Consider the following 17,110-nt stretch of genomic DNA (forward strand, 5'->3'; position numbering starts at 1 on the left):
TGCAGGAGAAAAACGGCGACTCCATCTCCATGAATTAAATTCACACTCCTACAAGGAATAAGCAATGAAGAGCCAAAAAGCACTGGCCTTGTGAACTAAAAGAAAGCATGGAGGTGGAGGGGGCAAATGTGTAACTGAAACTTTCCGGTATAGGAAAGGGACGCACGCGAAAGAAGACAAAAGTGGCAAACCAATTTAAAATTTTAAACCATGAATTGGAGGGTATAATTGTAATTCAATTCACCCAAATCAATTTGAAAGTGCTATTCCTTTCATAATTCCACTTTTGATTTTTCATATAATTAATTAACATAATTTTCATATTATGCATCAATAATTTATAATTTTATTTTTTAATTTAATTTTTAATTATATTTTAAATAAAATAAATTATTATTATTAAATTAATTTTTAATTAAAATTTCTCTTTTATTTAATTTAATTTGTATAAATTTTTAATTAATTTATAATGTAATTAATTAAAATATCTATTTAAAAGTTAATTGATAAGTTAATATATATTGACACAATAAAATTAAAAATAAATAAATAATAATTTCATTTGTTTAAAATATTAGTAAAATTTTTATTTAATTGGGCAAGGTCAAGTTGGGCTAAAAGCTTATCTAGAATAATATTACTAAATTATTTCTAATAATATATGTTATTTGGAATAAAATTTATTTTTGCCAATATTGATGAAAATAAAAATATACAAGTCACTAAGAAGAATTTTAAAAATCTTTCTTATGTTTGTTTTTTTGGTAAAAAAAGTTAAATTTGAATTATAATTTAAAAATTAAATTTAAATTAAATAATAATTATATATTATAATTATATATGATATTAAATTAAAAGTAAAGGTCAAAGTTATGAAAAATCAATATTTTATAAATATTATGTGAAATTTAATCAATATTAATAAATTTAACTCAGCTGGCTTTTTCTTAAAGTTGCTATCAATAAAATTGATATAAATGACAGGGAAAAAATTATTATCAATAAATTTTAATATTTTTACTTGATATAAATGTAACAGTTTTAGAATTCTATATGACAGTGACAAAAAAAATTTAACTGTTTTAAATATTATCACCTGATATAAATATAATAAATTTTAAATTTTATACAATAACATCAGAGAAAAATCTGTTTGCTTTGACATACCATAAATAATTGTCTAAAATTTATTGATGAGTTTTATTTTTTTGTTTTTTAAATAAAAGAGGAGTATTATAAAACTGAATTACATCCTCAAGCTACAAAACTTCGATCAACAGGATCAGATATAGAAAGACTAGCTCTAACAATAGCGTGAACCTGACTAATTCGTTGATTTCCTAATGAAATGCAAGGAATATTTATTGATTTCCGGCAAGAGAATGCGACAATCTCAATAATTAAGCCAAATTAGAAGAGATCCTTTTCCTTCCTGGAAATAGCTTGAACAAGTAACAACGAATCTGACCCAAAAACAATTCTCCTCCAACCATTAGATTTAACCCAACTTAGAGCTTCACGACAATTCAAAGTTTCTGCCTGGAGAGAGTTCTAACGCGAGCTCGCTACAATAAAATGCTCCCGACAGTTACATTTGAGCCTACCAGCATCAGGCGGACACCATCTTATTGGATCGATTAACACTTTCTGGAAAATTTAGTTCAGTTTAATATCTTAGATAATAATTAAATCAAACGTGTCTAATGATCAACTCTATATAATTAAAAAATCAAATCAAATGATTTTAGTTTAATTTTTTAATTTATTTTTGAGTTGATTTGGATCTTTTAACATTTTCTAGAAAAATTAGTTTTCGATTTAATTATTTTTATAAAAAATATAAAGAATCGAATCAATTGAATTAATCAATTTATAATAAATTTTTATTGATTTTATAGACTTTTATGAAAAATAATTTGTTGAATTTATAGCAGACCTAAAGAATAAGAGTATAAAAATGAAAAAAAAAACCCATTAAAATAGGTCCTAATTAATAAATTGAGCTGAATATAACTTAATTTATTTTATTTAATTTAATTCAACTCAGTCCCTATTTTAATTTGGTTAATATCATTTCTCAATAATTATTTTAATTTTATTTGGTTCGAAGCTGATGCTGCCAATTGCATAATTTTAGTTTTGATAACTTAAAAAAAATGATTCTCAATGCTTATTTAAAAAAAAAATCTTATGATATAAATATTTAATATTTTAATTATATGTAAGTATTAGAATAATATTGTGCGTTAGATTATATTTTTTTTATTTTAGTTTATAATATAAAAAAATAAAGGGAAAAGAGCAATTAATACAGAAAGAAATTGCAAGAAAAGGAACCTTGTTTAATTGCTACATCACAAAAACTGTCCCTTCTTAATAGAAGGAAAGTCAGGAAGCAAGCACGCAAGCAAGCAGCCCTTTGTAAAGAGCAACAACAATTGGAATTGGAAACACACAAATTTTAGGCAGCACCAACTGCAAAATTAAATAAATAAATAAATAAATAAAATTCTCTCAATTGTTTGCTCCAACTTTGTCCTTAACAGCATCAGCAGCTGCCTCTGCTTTTGCCTGCATTTGCTGACCAGCCTGCAATTAAAATTCAACTATATTTAAAATCCAATAACATAATCGACATGCCTTACTGCTTAACTTTTTGCAAAGCAGAGAGTGTCGTGTATTGATTTTTTTTTTTTTTTTTCAAAGAAAACTATTGAACCTCTTGGGATGATTCCTTCGCAGACTGAGCAGCATTGCTAGCCTGATCCACCATCTGGCCTGCCTTTTCCTGAAGATTAAGAAACATAAATCTTTAACTCAATAATACTAGAGCTGCAGGAATTTTTTTTTTTTTTTTTTTTGAAATTCACCTGAGCTTGGCCCTTGGCCTGACCAGCTTGGAAGCTAGCATCCTGAGATTGATTCATCTTGTTGTTTGTTTCGGAACACAAAAACTGCTTAATATAATTATTTGGCTCAGATAAATAATATTAAACTTGGTGATGAAACTCTTATGTTTTCCAGGAGATTTATAGTTGTTTGCATCCTATACATTGCTTGACACGTGTAAAGATTATTTCAAGAAATTGAAGCATTCTAGCCTTCGAACTAGGGCAGCCACTCACAATATTAGTAGTTCTATTTCAAGATTTGTTACGATTTTATGGGGTTTACTGACCTTTTCTTTTGTGTTCTTGGTTTATTATTATTATTATTATTATTATTATTATTATTATTATCAAGAATACATATTATTGCCATTAGATTAATTAGTAGTCTTCTAATATATATATTATAATGTGAAAATTTGTTTTTTAAATTTAATAGTATATTCTTTTTTCAAAGAAAATTTTAAAATAAAAAATTAAAATTATTGACTTGAATTTTTTTCAAATTATTTTTTTTAATTAATTTTTATTATTTAATTGTGATATTAAATTAATAGTATGTATTTATATTATGCATATATAAGTGTTTTCATATTTCAATAAGATTAATCAAATTTAAAAAATAAAAAATAATGTTCTCTTTTAAAAAGAAATTATTTTTCTTAAAAATTATTTAGTTTCTTTAATAAAAAAATATTTTTGACTGACTATTTTTGTGACAGTCCCAAATAATAAAAAAAATATAGAAAAAATAAATATTTTTGTAAAATAAACTAAGCTTAAAACTCCACTTTATCCTAACCATTTTATGCTGAAAATGGATGTGCTAATTTCTTTTAATTATTCTCATGATGAATAATTTAGAATTCTGAATTTGATTATTTAAAAATAAAAGGAAAAGACTATAATTTAATTGTAAAAAAAGAGTATATTTATAAGACTTTGGATAATATTGTATTCTAGAATTTTTACTTGCACCAAGACTTTGGATATAAGACTTAGAATCTATAATTAAATATTTGTTATTATTAAATTATATTTCATTCAATATATTAAAATAAGTAAATAATAAATATTATTTTAGTAAAATTAAATAATATTAAATTAAATTATATACATATAACTAATGTATAATATAGTGAATTTAATATATAATTATTGGTGGATATATTGTGATTGAAAAATTAAAAAGTTAATTTTTATTTTTTAAAAAAATTAATTATTATCAAAAATAGGTTAAAATATTAATTTTATTATTTTAAAAATGGCTTTAACGTGGAGTTACTTGGAGATAGTAATTTAATAGACAAATGAGGAAAAACTATTTTAATATAAAGTATCACCCGCGGCAAATTATTAAGTGTAGGTCCAATTTTTCTACATTTAAAATATAATTATTTTTTTGTGAGTATAGAATATATTATTTTATATTGCAGTTAGTATGTTCTATGATTTGCCATTGCTTGATGATAAATCCTTTATATTTAACCTTCCAAACTCTTAATGGGGCCTCATGGGCCGAGATTGTGGACTGTACGAGCCCAAATTGCGGTAGGACGAGCGGTGGGTGGGTGTGTGGGTGTGGTGTTTTACGCCTCTGTCACCAGATCTCTCCTCTCCAGTCCCCATGGCAGTACAGCACCACTGCGACTGAAGGAAAGAACTATCAAATTCGTTGAAGCCTTGCACTGAGCTTTGAAGAAAATACTTGGTTTAGGGAACAAAATTTTACTCAATTTTCAAAAATCAAAGTTTTCTCGGTCATGGCTCTCAATCTGCGTCAAAAACAAACCGGTAATTTTTTTTTTCTCTAGATTAATTGGTTTCATTTCTCAAATTTCTTGTACGTAATCACCCATCTTGTTCTTGTACGAATAGAATGAACTGATATTTTGTTATTATTTTGATCTGTTAATTTTGCGTACAGAATGCATAATTCGGATGCTAAACCTGAATCAACCTGTAAATGCAACTGGTACTGCCAATGAAGAGGTCTACAAGATTTTGATTTATGATAAATTTTGTCAAAATATTTTATCCCCATTGATTCATGTCAAGGATCTGCGCAAGCATGGTGTTACCCTCTATTTCCTCGTTGACAAGGATCGAAAACCTGTTCATGATGTCCCTGCTGTGTATTTTGTTCAACCCAGTCAAATCAACGTTCAAAGAATTATTGCTGATGCATCTTGCTCGCTCTATGATAGCTTCCACCTGAATTTTTCGTCTTCAATCGCTCGTCCACTTCTTGAGGATCTTGCATCTGGGACCCTGAATTCGGAATCTATACATAGGATCTCCAAAGTGCATGATCAGTATTTGGAGTTTGTCACTTTGGAGGATAACTTGTTTTCACTAGCCCAGAAATCTAGCTATGTTCAATTGAATGATCCATCTGCTGGGGATAGGGAGATTGAGGAGATAATTGAGAAGATTGTTAGTGGTTTGTTTTGCGTGCTGGCAACCCTCGCTGTTGTTCCCGTTATCAGGTGCCCACGGGGAGGGCCTGCAGAGATGGTGGCATCTGCATTGGATCAGAGGTTGAGGGATCATTTATTGTCAAAGAACAATCTGTTTTCGGAAGGTGGGGGTTTTATGAGCTCATTTCAGAGGCCAATTTTGTGTATATTTGATAGAAATTTTGAATTGGCAATTGGGATACAGCATGATTTTAGGTATCGCCCTCTGGTTCATGATGTGCTTGGGTTGAAGCTGAATAGGTTGAGTGTGCAGGAGGAAAAGGGAGGGATGAAGTCATATGAGTTGGATAGTTCTGACCCTTTCTGGGTTGCAAATGGATCTCTGGAATTTCCTGAAGTCGCAGTGGAAATTGAGACGCAATTGAACAAGTACAAGAAGGATGTTGATGAGGTGAATAGGAGGACTGGCGGAACAGATGGGGCAGAATTTGATGGAACAGACCTGATTGGGAATACAAAACATTTGATGAATGCAGTGAACGTACTGCCTGAGTTGACAGAGCGGAAGCAGGTGATTGATAAGCACACAAACATTGCAACTGTGTTATTGGGTGAGATCAAGGAGAGGGCCCTTGATTCGTATGCCAAAAAGGAGAATGACATGATGGTCAGAGGTGGGATTGATCGAAATGAACTTTTGGGAGTGCTTAGAGGGAAAGGGACCAAGATGGATAAGCTGAGATTTGCAATCATTTACCTTATATCATCTGATAGCATTAACCAGGCAGAAGTCGAATCAGTGGAAGCAGCTCTTAGGGAGTCTGAGGTTGATACTTGTGCATTCCAGTATGTGAAGAAAATCAAGTCCTTGAATGTTTCATTGGCATCAGCAAATTCTGCAAGTCGAAGTAATATTGTTGATTGGGCCGAAAAGCTTTATGGACAGTCGATTAGTGCGGTGACAGCTGGTGTGAAGAATTTATTATCTAGTGATAGGCAGCTAGCATTAACAAGGACTGTGGAAGCTTTGGTGGAGGGGAAACCTAATCCTGAAATTGACTCTTACCTTGTGTTTGACCCTCGTGCTCCCAAGTCAGGGGCTGGTAGTAGCCATCTCAAAGGGCCATTTAAAGAAGCTATGGTTTTCATGATTGGTGGTGGTAATTACGTGGAGTACGGCAGCTTGCTAGAGCTTGCACAGCGCCAGCAGCCTGTCAAGCATATTATATATGGAACAACAGAAATTCTCACTGGAGTGGAGTTTGTTGAGCAGCTAACACTTTTGGGGCAGAAGATGGGATTGGAAAGTACTTGTGCACCTACTTCAACTCATTAATATAGAGTTTTGTATATGGTCTTTAAAGCAGGTTGTCCTGTCACCTGTAGTTTATGCATCAAAGAGGAGACTGACCATCTTTGAGTTCTTATACTATCTGATTTAGAATAGCTTTTGCTGCTGGTTAGTTAGGATTAAACGGGCAAAAGTTGGGCAATGCACGTATTATTGATCTTGTTGCTGCAGGTTTTCAAATAATACATCGACTGTGTCTTTAAAGCAGCTGAGGAATACCCTTTATCTTCCATCTCACAGAGGAGGTAATCTTAATTGTTGTTAGCTTCTTGTGTTCTGAAATTTTTGTTTTTACTATAGCATTAGGAAAATTTTCTGTATTTTCATGCACAATCAATTTATGAGTGTTATTTTGATTTTTTTTTTTTTTTGTGTATGTGTGATATTTCATAGTTGAGGAAAATAGAGAGAATAAAAAAGAAAAGAAATGTGATTTCTCATATTTCTTTTGTTTGTTTGGATAGCATATAGATGAAAGAAATGAGTAGAGATGAAGAGAAATCATATTTTTTTACTTTCTTTTATTAACCCAAAACATTTTTCTTTTGTTGTTTGTTTGGAGTGGAATAGAGTGGTAATAGTAGAGAATATGATACTATTTATGTTAAAATTAGTTATATACCTTTAAAATTATATAATAATAAAATTATAAATTTATATTAATAAAATAATTTTATTATGAGAGAAATTGTATTTTCCTTCTATTTTAGTAAGGTATCTAAACGATTCAAAAGAAATTATGTTTTTTCTTTTCCTCTTCGTTATACTGATCTGAACAAACGGTTAACGTCTTCGCCTCTTGGTACTTAAAACCTCTGAACGTGGGAAAAGAAACTAGCTTTTTTTAATTATTTTTATAGCAGAGGCAGATATTTCATTAAGCCATCAAAGGCGAAACTAGCCTAATTGGAATATGATAACGGAAAAAAAATGCTCCATCTTTTAGTTTTCCGAATCCAATATTGTTGTTCTGTTATAAGCACTGGGCTGACCCCAGGGCTTGATTAGCAGAAATAATGACCCAACTTAGGCCTAATCTTATTAATGCACGTTTCTAATAACACTAATAATTAATTGTTAATTATTTTCCAATTCTCAGATTGCATAAGAATAATAAAGGTTTTTTTTTCTTTAGAGGGGGTGGGGGGTTGGAGGAATATCTCTGATGACAAAATGACACTGAAGCTCATGTGAAATTATTTTTTCCCCATTCCCACAAAATTATAAAAACTGCTGATTTCTATTATTTTTTGCATTCTTTGATTTTTATTCCTATTTAATTTTCCTTTAGTGCTTCAGACCTTCCTCGTGTGTTTTGGGCTTGAACTTGATACAGTGCTGGGTTTTTCATCTTCTACAGTGTACGTTATCTCAAATCTAACCCTTTGTTAATTGAAGTTCTCCTTGTACTTCATTGTTGTGCTGTTTTGATTCTGTTCCTCGCACCTAATGGCAAATGCACCGCGCTTGATATTTCATTGAATAATATAGGGTAGTTAATGTTGGCCTAATTAAGTTTTTAGGCATACCCATTTTCCTGCCAAACAATATGAAAAACTGGACATGCCTTTTATTGAATGATGTCTATATTTTGCCGCTAATAGATATCGCCATGTGCTTTGGTACAGACTCTCAGGGAAAAAAATGAAAGAAAATAAAAATATAAAAAAAATAAAATTATTAATTTTTTTTTTGTACATATTTAGAAGAGATTACATAAAAACATCCATATATAGCACAGGATGTATTTCTATTTGCGGAAAATGAAAATTAATATTATTTAATTTATTATGGAAATCATTTTTGAGAGATAAAAATGGAAAGATACTAATGTTTTGCATTTAATACAGTGAAAAATGATATTAACTTTTATGGATGACATTTCATAGGGTTGATGTATAACAATGGCATATTTAAGAATTTGTAATTAACAGGGTGACTCCTTAAATAATTAAGCATGCGCATATGATGTCCAGTAATATAAACTAAAAATCTTAACATTATTGTAATCAAAGTTTAAGTTGGAAAATTTTTACTAAATTAATCTTAGTTTTAGAGCTTCCAAAACTCAGCAAATCTCCAATGGCAATTCAGAGCAGCTTTAATTACTTGCTCTAGCAAATTTTCTTTTTCCTAAAATATACATTAATCACATCCCAATTATCTCATTAATAAGAATAATAATTAAGCACACAGTTTTTATATATAAACTCATGTAATACTTTCTTATATAAACTCTATTATTTATATTTTTTTAATATATTTATTTATTTTTTTAAAAAATTTTGTTTATAGCGATTATAAATATTAAGAACTAATGTATTTATTACTCAAAAAAATAATTATTTTTTACATTTATAAATATAAGACTCGCAAAGTACGAGCAAGAGTACAGTGCATTCAATAGTTTGCCCTGTAGAAACTATCTACTATAAGGGCATCCTCCATTATTCCATTTCACCGTTACAAAGTCCTTAAAAAAAAAAAAAAAAACAAAAAAAAAAACCGGTTCCGAAAGACGGATGGCGGCCAAAGTCCTTTCTTCAAAACTACTCAAGAACCTCCGCTTCTTCACCAGACCACTCGTCACCTCCTCCTCCACCACCTCCTCCTCAGCCTCCTCCTCCCCCATCTCCGCCATCCCTTCCCTCAACTTGACTCAAAAACCCCTACCCACAGCTACCCTTCCAAAATCACCACCATCTATCCTCGACCTCCAGGATCACCAAAAACTATTTGCCCCCTTGCCCACTAAAAAACTCTTGCATGCTTCTCTTATTCTTCACATGGCTGCCATGGAGCCGCTGGTTGATTTCAGCATCTGGGTTATGAATTCTAGGCTCATGGGTATGGATAATAGTATACGTGATCTTATATTGAGGGCCATAAGGCATAGTTTTTATAAACATTTTTGTGCTGGAGAGGATACTGTGGAAGCAGCCAACTGTTTGAAGAGACTCAATGAGTCTGGTTTAAGAGGAATGCTTGATTTTGCCGTGGAGTTTGCAAGTGATAACGATGCCTGTGATCGAAATTTTCATGGGTTTCTCAGCACCGTTGAAGCTGCCAAGTCTCTCCCTCCATCCACTGTGAGCAGATTCACTACTTAATTTCTTTATTTTTGTTTTTTCCTTAAAAAAAAGGTTAATTTCTTTTTTAGAAAAATCAAATAAAAAGAAAAGGATAAATTACAACTAAATTTTCCTGATAAAATTTTCCACATACAAGTAATCTAAGTAATAATTCAGCCAAAAGAAAATTTCTTCTAAATTCTTAGTTTGCTATACCATGGCAGAGATGAGCCGTGAAGTAAGCAAAGCCAATAAAGCCAATAAAAAATACTTATGGACCCTTCAGCACCTGTACGATACGGTTCCCACCTGGTCATGAATCATGATCATATTCCAATCTTGAATCTCTGCAAGGTTGCAGATGAATAATATAATATAATATTAAGTTCACCTACTTTTTTTTGAAAGAAATAATTTATACATAAAAAATTATTATATAAAAGAATTTTTTAAAAATATATTTCTCGTAAAAATATTTTTATTATTTAATTATTTATTAAATTGATAATATATATTTATATTATATATAATGACAGAAAAATTATGCGTAACTCTTAAATATGAGGGGTCTATAATCTTTAATTAATATTTTGTGATATATATATATATATATATATATATATATATATATATATATATATATATATATATATATAATTTTTTTTTTCTTTTGGTGTGAATCGATTAGTCCCTATTGAATGATGCTGAAATTTCTAGTTTATTGACAAGTTTGCATTCATGAGTTACGATTTCCACTTTTGTTTGTCTGGACAAAAATCGTTGGAATTTAAAGTGAGCACATGAATTTGTCTATTTTATAATTTGCAAGTTTTATTTTGGCAGTGTATATATGGAACTAATTTATTATTGGTTAACATTAGGTGAGCTCAGTGGTTGTCAAGATCACAGCAATTTGCCCCCTCAACTTGCTTGAACGAGTTAGTGATTTACTAAGGTGGCAACAAAAACACCCCTCTTTCAATCTTCCATGGAAACAGAATACACTTCCAATTTTTTCTGATTCTAGCCCTTTATATCACACAGTCAAAAAACCAGAACCATTAACCCCAGAAGAGGAGAAACATCTTCTCTTAGGGCAGCAAAGGCTATTGAAACTATGTCAAGCATGTGTGGAAGCCAATGTTCCATTAGTAATCGATGCAGAGCATTCGACAGTTCAACCTGCCATAGATTACTTGACATATTCATCAGCAATTAAGTACAACAAAGATGATAAACCTATTGTGTATGGAACAATTCAAGCCTACTTGAAAGATGCAAAAGAGAGATTGTTACTAGCAACTAAAGCTGCAGACAAGATGAGAGTTTCTATGGGATTCAAGCTGGTGAGGGGTGCTTATATGTCAACTGAAAGAAAATTAGCCTCTTCCCTAGGGTATCAATCTCCCATTCATAATAACATTCAGCAGACACATTCTTGCTACAATGACTGTGCTTCTTTCCTGCTCGAGGCGATCACTAATGGCTCGCATGGAGTCATTCTTGCAACCCATAATGTTCAGTCAGCGACACTGGCTGCAAAAAAAGCACAGGATTTGGGAATTGGGAATGGGAATCAAAAGCTTGAGTTTGCACAGGTATATGGAATGGCAGAAGCACTTTCTTTCGGTTTAAGAAATGCAGGTTTTCAAGTTAGCAAGTATTTGCCATTTGGACACGTTGAGATTGTAATGCCATACCTTCTGAGGAGGGCTGAAGAAAATAGGGGACTATTATCCGCTTCGGGCCTCGACAGAGTACTCACCAGGTAACTAAAACAAACTTCCCTTAACAAGGACTCTAGATGAAATTGATGTTATCACATAATTTTTGCATATGTGCAGGAAGGAGTTGTGCAGAAGGCTAAAAGCTGTTCTCTTCTGAGGTGAAGTGACCAAAGTCCATGGCTTTGGGCAAGACCAGGGCCTGAAATTTGGCAATATTGTTCGATAATAAATTGTGTGTGGTTGAACTTTGTTTCTCGTTAATAAGAACTTCCTAGTTTCAAAGTACTCTGAGTTCATAGAAATATGAAATAATTATCTTAATTGTGTGTAGTTTCACATTGAAAAAATATAAAATAAAAGCGTAATATTGAAGTAGTTCGATTATAACACTAAATTCATCTTAATGTGTAAAATAACTCAATCTTTTAAATAAATTTAAATACATTATTTTCAAATTAAAATGTGTGAAATCTGATTTAAAAATATATATATATATAATTGCATCGACAATCTCTTCAAATTTAATAAAGCTTAGATGATGAGATGTGCAGGATCGAATTTGTTTTCCTCCTGTGGTGCAGTCACAAGATTTCAAGAAATTTCTAGAAAAGTTATCCCAATAAAAGAAAAAAAAAAACCTTTTTTAATTAATGCTGAACCCGTAACGTGATATATATAAAACGAGTTGCTCATCTGTATCCAAAATGAAAGGGATGGATCCCTGTGGCTCCTCATCCTGTTCTTATCTAGGCACTAGTGCCCATAACTCCAGGTTACAATTCAATCTCAAATTGCACCAACTAGGAAATAAAATAGTTGCCAACCGAGCCTGGCTTAGTTGCTGGGAAGCATGTGGTGAAATGACCATCACTTAAAGAAATTTTTATTATAACTTTGACACTTCCTATTCTAGTAAAACTCATTTTTATTTACAGGTGGTCTGCTCCTATTATGAGTTAGGGACACTCTTGAAATTAGAATTTTTCGGCAGACACTGTTCACATGAAATAGTATCAGAATCTAAACCAAACTTCTCTGCAGAACATGTGGGTTTAAAATTAAAAACAGTGGAAGATAGTTTTTGATGATTTTAGTGGCATGCTATCTCTTGGGACGTTATCGGTGTCATCCCTCAACATCCAGATCTTCAATGCCAGTAGAAAGAGTTTTGCCTACCGCTTATTGGTCCCTTGGGTTCAGTTTTTGATTCACCACCTCGGCTCTGAGATCCTTCTCCTTGCTGCACTTTGGGCCCCATTTTCAGTAGGCTTCGGCCGTGTTGATTCTTCCGTGGCTTCTCTTTTTCTATTTAAAAATTATATTTTCCTCTTGATTTTGCTAGGTTATGGAGGATGGGACGGCGGCGCTTCTCCTCAACCTGTTTCTTCCTCAATAAGTCATATCTTCTTCAACGCGTAGGGTTACTTAACTTTGTCTGGGAAGAAGTATTTTTGGTTTTTCGAGGTTTAAAAATTTTAGACTTTTATTTGAGAGAATAGAGGATTTTTTAAAATATAATTTTTAAAAATTTTTAAAAATACCTTAAAAATTCTTATTTTTCAACTCACTAAATTAGTGAGTTAATGTGATTTTTTCTTTAGGATCTTTAAATACGTAAAATTTTTTTTTTAAATATTAAAAAATTATAAATATTTAAAAATCATAAAAAATTCTACTTTAAAAATTTTTACTTTATAAAATCTTATTTTACTTTATGTCCTTTTCGGCCTCTGCTCTTATTCTTGCTCAAGTTTGGATAGCCTTTAGGACTTTTTTTTTATCGGGCTTTGATTTTTCTAACTTGGACTGTACTTGTAGGCCTATTTGACTTTTACAGCTAAGTTGAACTTTTGAGATTTGGTCTTTATTAGAGTTATACACAGTTCTTAGAGAACCTGAAACAATAAAAAATTAAATGAGGATCATACTAAAATTTTATTTTAATTTTAATTTTTAAGTAAATTTTGAACTGAATTAGAATAGAATACTCTTAGTCATTATACAATTATTTTAGAATCTTTCTTGAATCCTTTTTGCATTGTGGAGCTAGGCATTTTCCTGGAAATGAATTTCTATCCATTGATTTTGAAAAAAAAATCTCTGCATGGAAGAGAATCCAAAGAACCTTTAGGTGCACTAGTTAGTGGGTGTCAAAATCACACCAAGTGGGATCCCAACTAGATGGGAGCCGGGATATTCCGTTTTCTTTTACGGCAGCTGACTGGAAAGGCGTGGCATTTCCAGCCAGGAAAATGACTAGCAACGAGAGAACTAACCGCCCATTTCATTATCATCTTTCCACCGATAAAAACAAAATATAAGGTTCCATTCCCGTCATTACCCAGCCGCTAGCTAAGCTGCCTAACGCCCTACATGCCAAATTGTCAAAATCTGGTAATAAAGAAACTAGTTTTTTTCTTGATTCATTTAAAATCATGCAAATGCAAATGAAAGAAGCACTAGTTGGAAATCATTCAACCATGGCATGCTTTCAAGTTGGAAAGTAAACATGGGTTGCCACGTTGGATTTCCTGAAGAAGTTTGCGGCTAAGACATAAAGCCAATAATGCTGTTAATTGGTTTTATACCTTTCACTTCATGTGCAGTAGAAAGAAGAGCAATTGCCAGTGGCTGGAGTTTGACTGATGGATAACGGAGGAACTTTTTTGTTCAGGTAAGCTTCTTGATTAGAACCTAACCTGATAATTACCATATTTTAAGTAACTGTAGATCATTTGACACTTCAAAGCTTAGATAAAAAGAATTTAAGGTGCCCAGGTTTCAAATGTTTGGTCCACAGGCAATGATTCCAGCCAATAGATGCCACAGATAAACGTGAACATGAGATAGGATTATCCTGTCTGCATCACGTATGTTTTTGTTTTCCTGCTTATTGTCAAAGATCATTACAATTTGGATGTATTTTGGATAAACAAGTGGATATGGTCCCACAATTCTATCCAAACTCAATTAGCACCACTCCAAGGGTTTAAATTCATTCTAAACTCAATTATTATTATTATTATTTAATAATTTTTAAACTCTTTAATTTTATATATTTTAATTAATAATAAATATATTTATTAATAATTTAAATTTTATTTATTTAAAATATAATATATTTATAAAATATTATTATAAAAATATATTTTATATTTAATCATTTATTTTTATAAATAAATTTGAATAATAACTATTCAATACATAAAATCCAAATCTGATCTAAACTCGATATGAATATTATTTTTTAAATTTAAATTTATTTCAAATCTGCATATATACTGCTCTAATCTCTTTTAACAGATACCTAAATCCAATTGGTTATGTTCCCTAACAATACCAGGTTTCTAAAAGTTAGTAGTATTAACTTGTTATTTTTGTAAGTCAGCCATTTTTATCTTCTGGTAATATCATGCTAATATATGGCTATTTATAAGAAATCGCCAGAAAGTTTTGTTGTGGTTACTAGTAATTCAGATCTATCTCTATCCAGCAAGCAAATCTCATTCAAGCCAACCAATATAACCTCCCTTTGTTTACTTAGAATTTGTGAAGTTGGAGCATATTTACGCATTTCGGTTTCTGCAACTCTTGAAATTTTAATTTTAGAGCATTTATTTAGATAAATTTTATTGTAGAGCATAATCACTGAAAAGTGTTCATCAAGGTGGAGATGCAATTCTTGATTGAAGCAGTCACGGAGGAAAATAAGTACAAGATGGAAGAGATCCAACAATCGGATATAGGCTAAGGGCTTATTTGGATTAACTGTTGAATAAATCTAATAACGGTTAGTTGATAGTTTTTACTGTTAGTTGATAGCTAGTAGTTGATTTATATAAAATGTTTAATAAAATTATATTTAGTTGTTATTGTTGATATGTGAAATGACTAATAAACGCATATATCATATAATTTTTTGAAATAAATATAAAATTATAAATTTATTATATTATATTATTGAAATAAAAAAATAATTAAATTCTTTAAAAATAATTAAATAACATTAAAAATATAGATAAAATAATTAAGTAATTATTATTATTGATAAAGAAAAAATTTATAATTAATTTTAAGTTTTTAGATATAAATAAATATTTTATATTATTAATAAAAAAATATTTTAATAAAGTTGAAATGCGTTAATTAAGACGTTAAAATTATAAATGAAAAAAATAAAAATATTAATTATATTAATTTTCGAATTAAATGAAAAAAGATAATATGATCAAAATAAAAAATAAAATCAAATCAGCTATCAGCTTATAAGAAATAGTTCTAAAAATAGAGCTGATACAAAATGCAGGAGAAATATTTTTTAAGCTTTATTTTTTTAAGCTTACCAAACATTAAAGTTCACTTATTTGAGTGTTTATCAGCTATCAATTGCATCTCTCCAAGCTAGATTGCAGATTGGCCAGTACTGAAAAATATTTATTCAAATGACACTCAAGGATTATAACTGCTGCAGTTTTCGTCCTAGGGTGACTTTGGAAGAATCTAGAGTTCTCGCGTAGCCTTCAATAGGTTACTCTCTTAAGCTGAATGTTTCCCTTGAATGCTTCAAATGTGCTATCAATTCTGCAGTGGGAGAGAGCGTTAGTTCTTCCATTTCTACTACTAGGAATAGAATAGAAACGCAAACTGTCCATATACAAACTCTTTTTTTTTGCTTTGGTGAGGCGATTGCACTTAGTGAGCTTGGAATTTCACTTTTCTTTCGTGACAGCTGACTAGAAGGGCATAGTGTTTCCAGTAAGGAAAATGACTAGCAATGAGAGAACTAACCACCCATTTCATATCATCTTTCCGCATACAAAAACAAAATATAAGATTCCATTTCATGTACTGCTTTTCTTGATTCAGCTTCCATAATCGCCCAGCTACTAGCTAGCTGCCTTTACTACATACTAGTCTTCAAAGTGTGAATAACAAAGAAACTAGTTTTCTTGATTCCTATGAGACCACTGCATATGAAAGAAGCACTAGTAAGAAAATTAGTCAGAGTACACAAATAAGGATGGATGGCGAATAATAATGGGGTTGCTGACTGTTATTGACTGTGAATCCAGTCACAATTTGAAGACTCAATAACCAAGGGTTCTGATATTATAGTGACTGTTGAAGCAGCATTGCAATTCACCAGCATTATTACGGAAAAATTAGAAAACAAACCCACCAGATAATCCATGATCCCAAATGCCTGACAAGCTGCATTTCTCATGCTCCAAAAACTGTTCATTCGCAGAGGAAAGGAATCAAACAGAAACAAAGTTCTTCAAAAATGTAATCCAATCTGTGATAATACTAAGTAGGCCTAATTCCATAGAATTAAATCTGCAATCCTACATAAAGAAAGAAAAATTACCACACACACCACAAGTAAGAATATTAATGCAGTCAATAACCAATTAGCCATACTTCCACAGGTTTTGGTGTTGGAACATAAAGGTAGGAGAAATATTTATTAGTGAAGTACATTGTCAGCAGATAATTAGTGGCATAGCTACAGTAGAGGTTTCCAGCATTACTTGAACCACAATCAATAAAACTAACATATCAAGCAATTGAATGATCCCAAGCTGCCACCATCACAGTTTTCCATGATCCCGTTAACTTTAATCACTGCTTAATCCATAAAACGAGAATGAAG

At 31.1% G+C, this 17,110-nt stretch overlaps 3 protein-coding genes across 3 annotated transcripts; 2 read left to right on the top strand and 1 right to left on the bottom strand.

The window, feature by feature from the left end:
* Nucleotides 1–2,288: 2,288 nt before the first annotated feature.
* On the bottom strand, nt 2,289–2,994 carry LOC131183386 (stress-induced protein KIN2-like). Its single transcript, XM_058154163.1, has 3 exons — nt 2,871–2,994; nt 2,720–2,788; nt 2,289–2,589 (listed from the first exon to the last, which is right to left on the bottom strand). Exons 1-3 carry the CDS (start codon nt 2,925–2,927, stop codon nt 2,515–2,517), a joined length of 201 nt encoding a protein of 66 aa, XP_058010146.1. The 5' UTR covers nt 2,928–2,994; the 3' UTR covers nt 2,289–2,514.
* A 1,414-nt stretch (nt 2,995–4,408) lies between these two features.
* LOC110670922 (SEC1 family transport protein SLY1) lies at nt 4,409–7,020 on the top strand. Its single transcript, XM_058153396.1, has 2 exons — nt 4,409–4,682; nt 4,816–7,020. The coding sequence occupies exons 1-2, from the start codon at nt 4,652–4,654 to the stop codon at nt 6,642–6,644; spliced, it is 1,860 nt and encodes a 619-aa protein (XP_058009379.1). The 5' UTR covers nt 4,409–4,651; the 3' UTR covers nt 6,645–7,020.
* Nucleotides 7,021–9,132: 2,112 nt separating this feature from the next.
* LOC110670916 (proline dehydrogenase 2, mitochondrial) lies at nt 9,133–11,778 on the top strand. Its single transcript, XM_021833230.2, has 3 exons — nt 9,133–9,748; nt 10,612–11,498; nt 11,575–11,778. The coding sequence occupies exons 1-3, from the start codon at nt 9,182–9,184 to the stop codon at nt 11,612–11,614; spliced, it is 1,494 nt and encodes a 497-aa protein (XP_021688922.2). The 5' UTR covers nt 9,133–9,181; the 3' UTR covers nt 11,615–11,778.
* The last annotated feature ends 5,332 nt before the right edge of the window (nt 11,779–17,110 follow it).

The sequence above is a fragment of the Hevea brasiliensis genome, chromosome 9, assembly GCF_030052815.1.
Source record: "Hevea brasiliensis isolate MT/VB/25A 57/8 chromosome 9, ASM3005281v1, whole genome shotgun sequence".
Taxonomy (NCBI): Eukaryota; Viridiplantae; Streptophyta; class Magnoliopsida; order Malpighiales; family Euphorbiaceae; genus Hevea; species Hevea brasiliensis.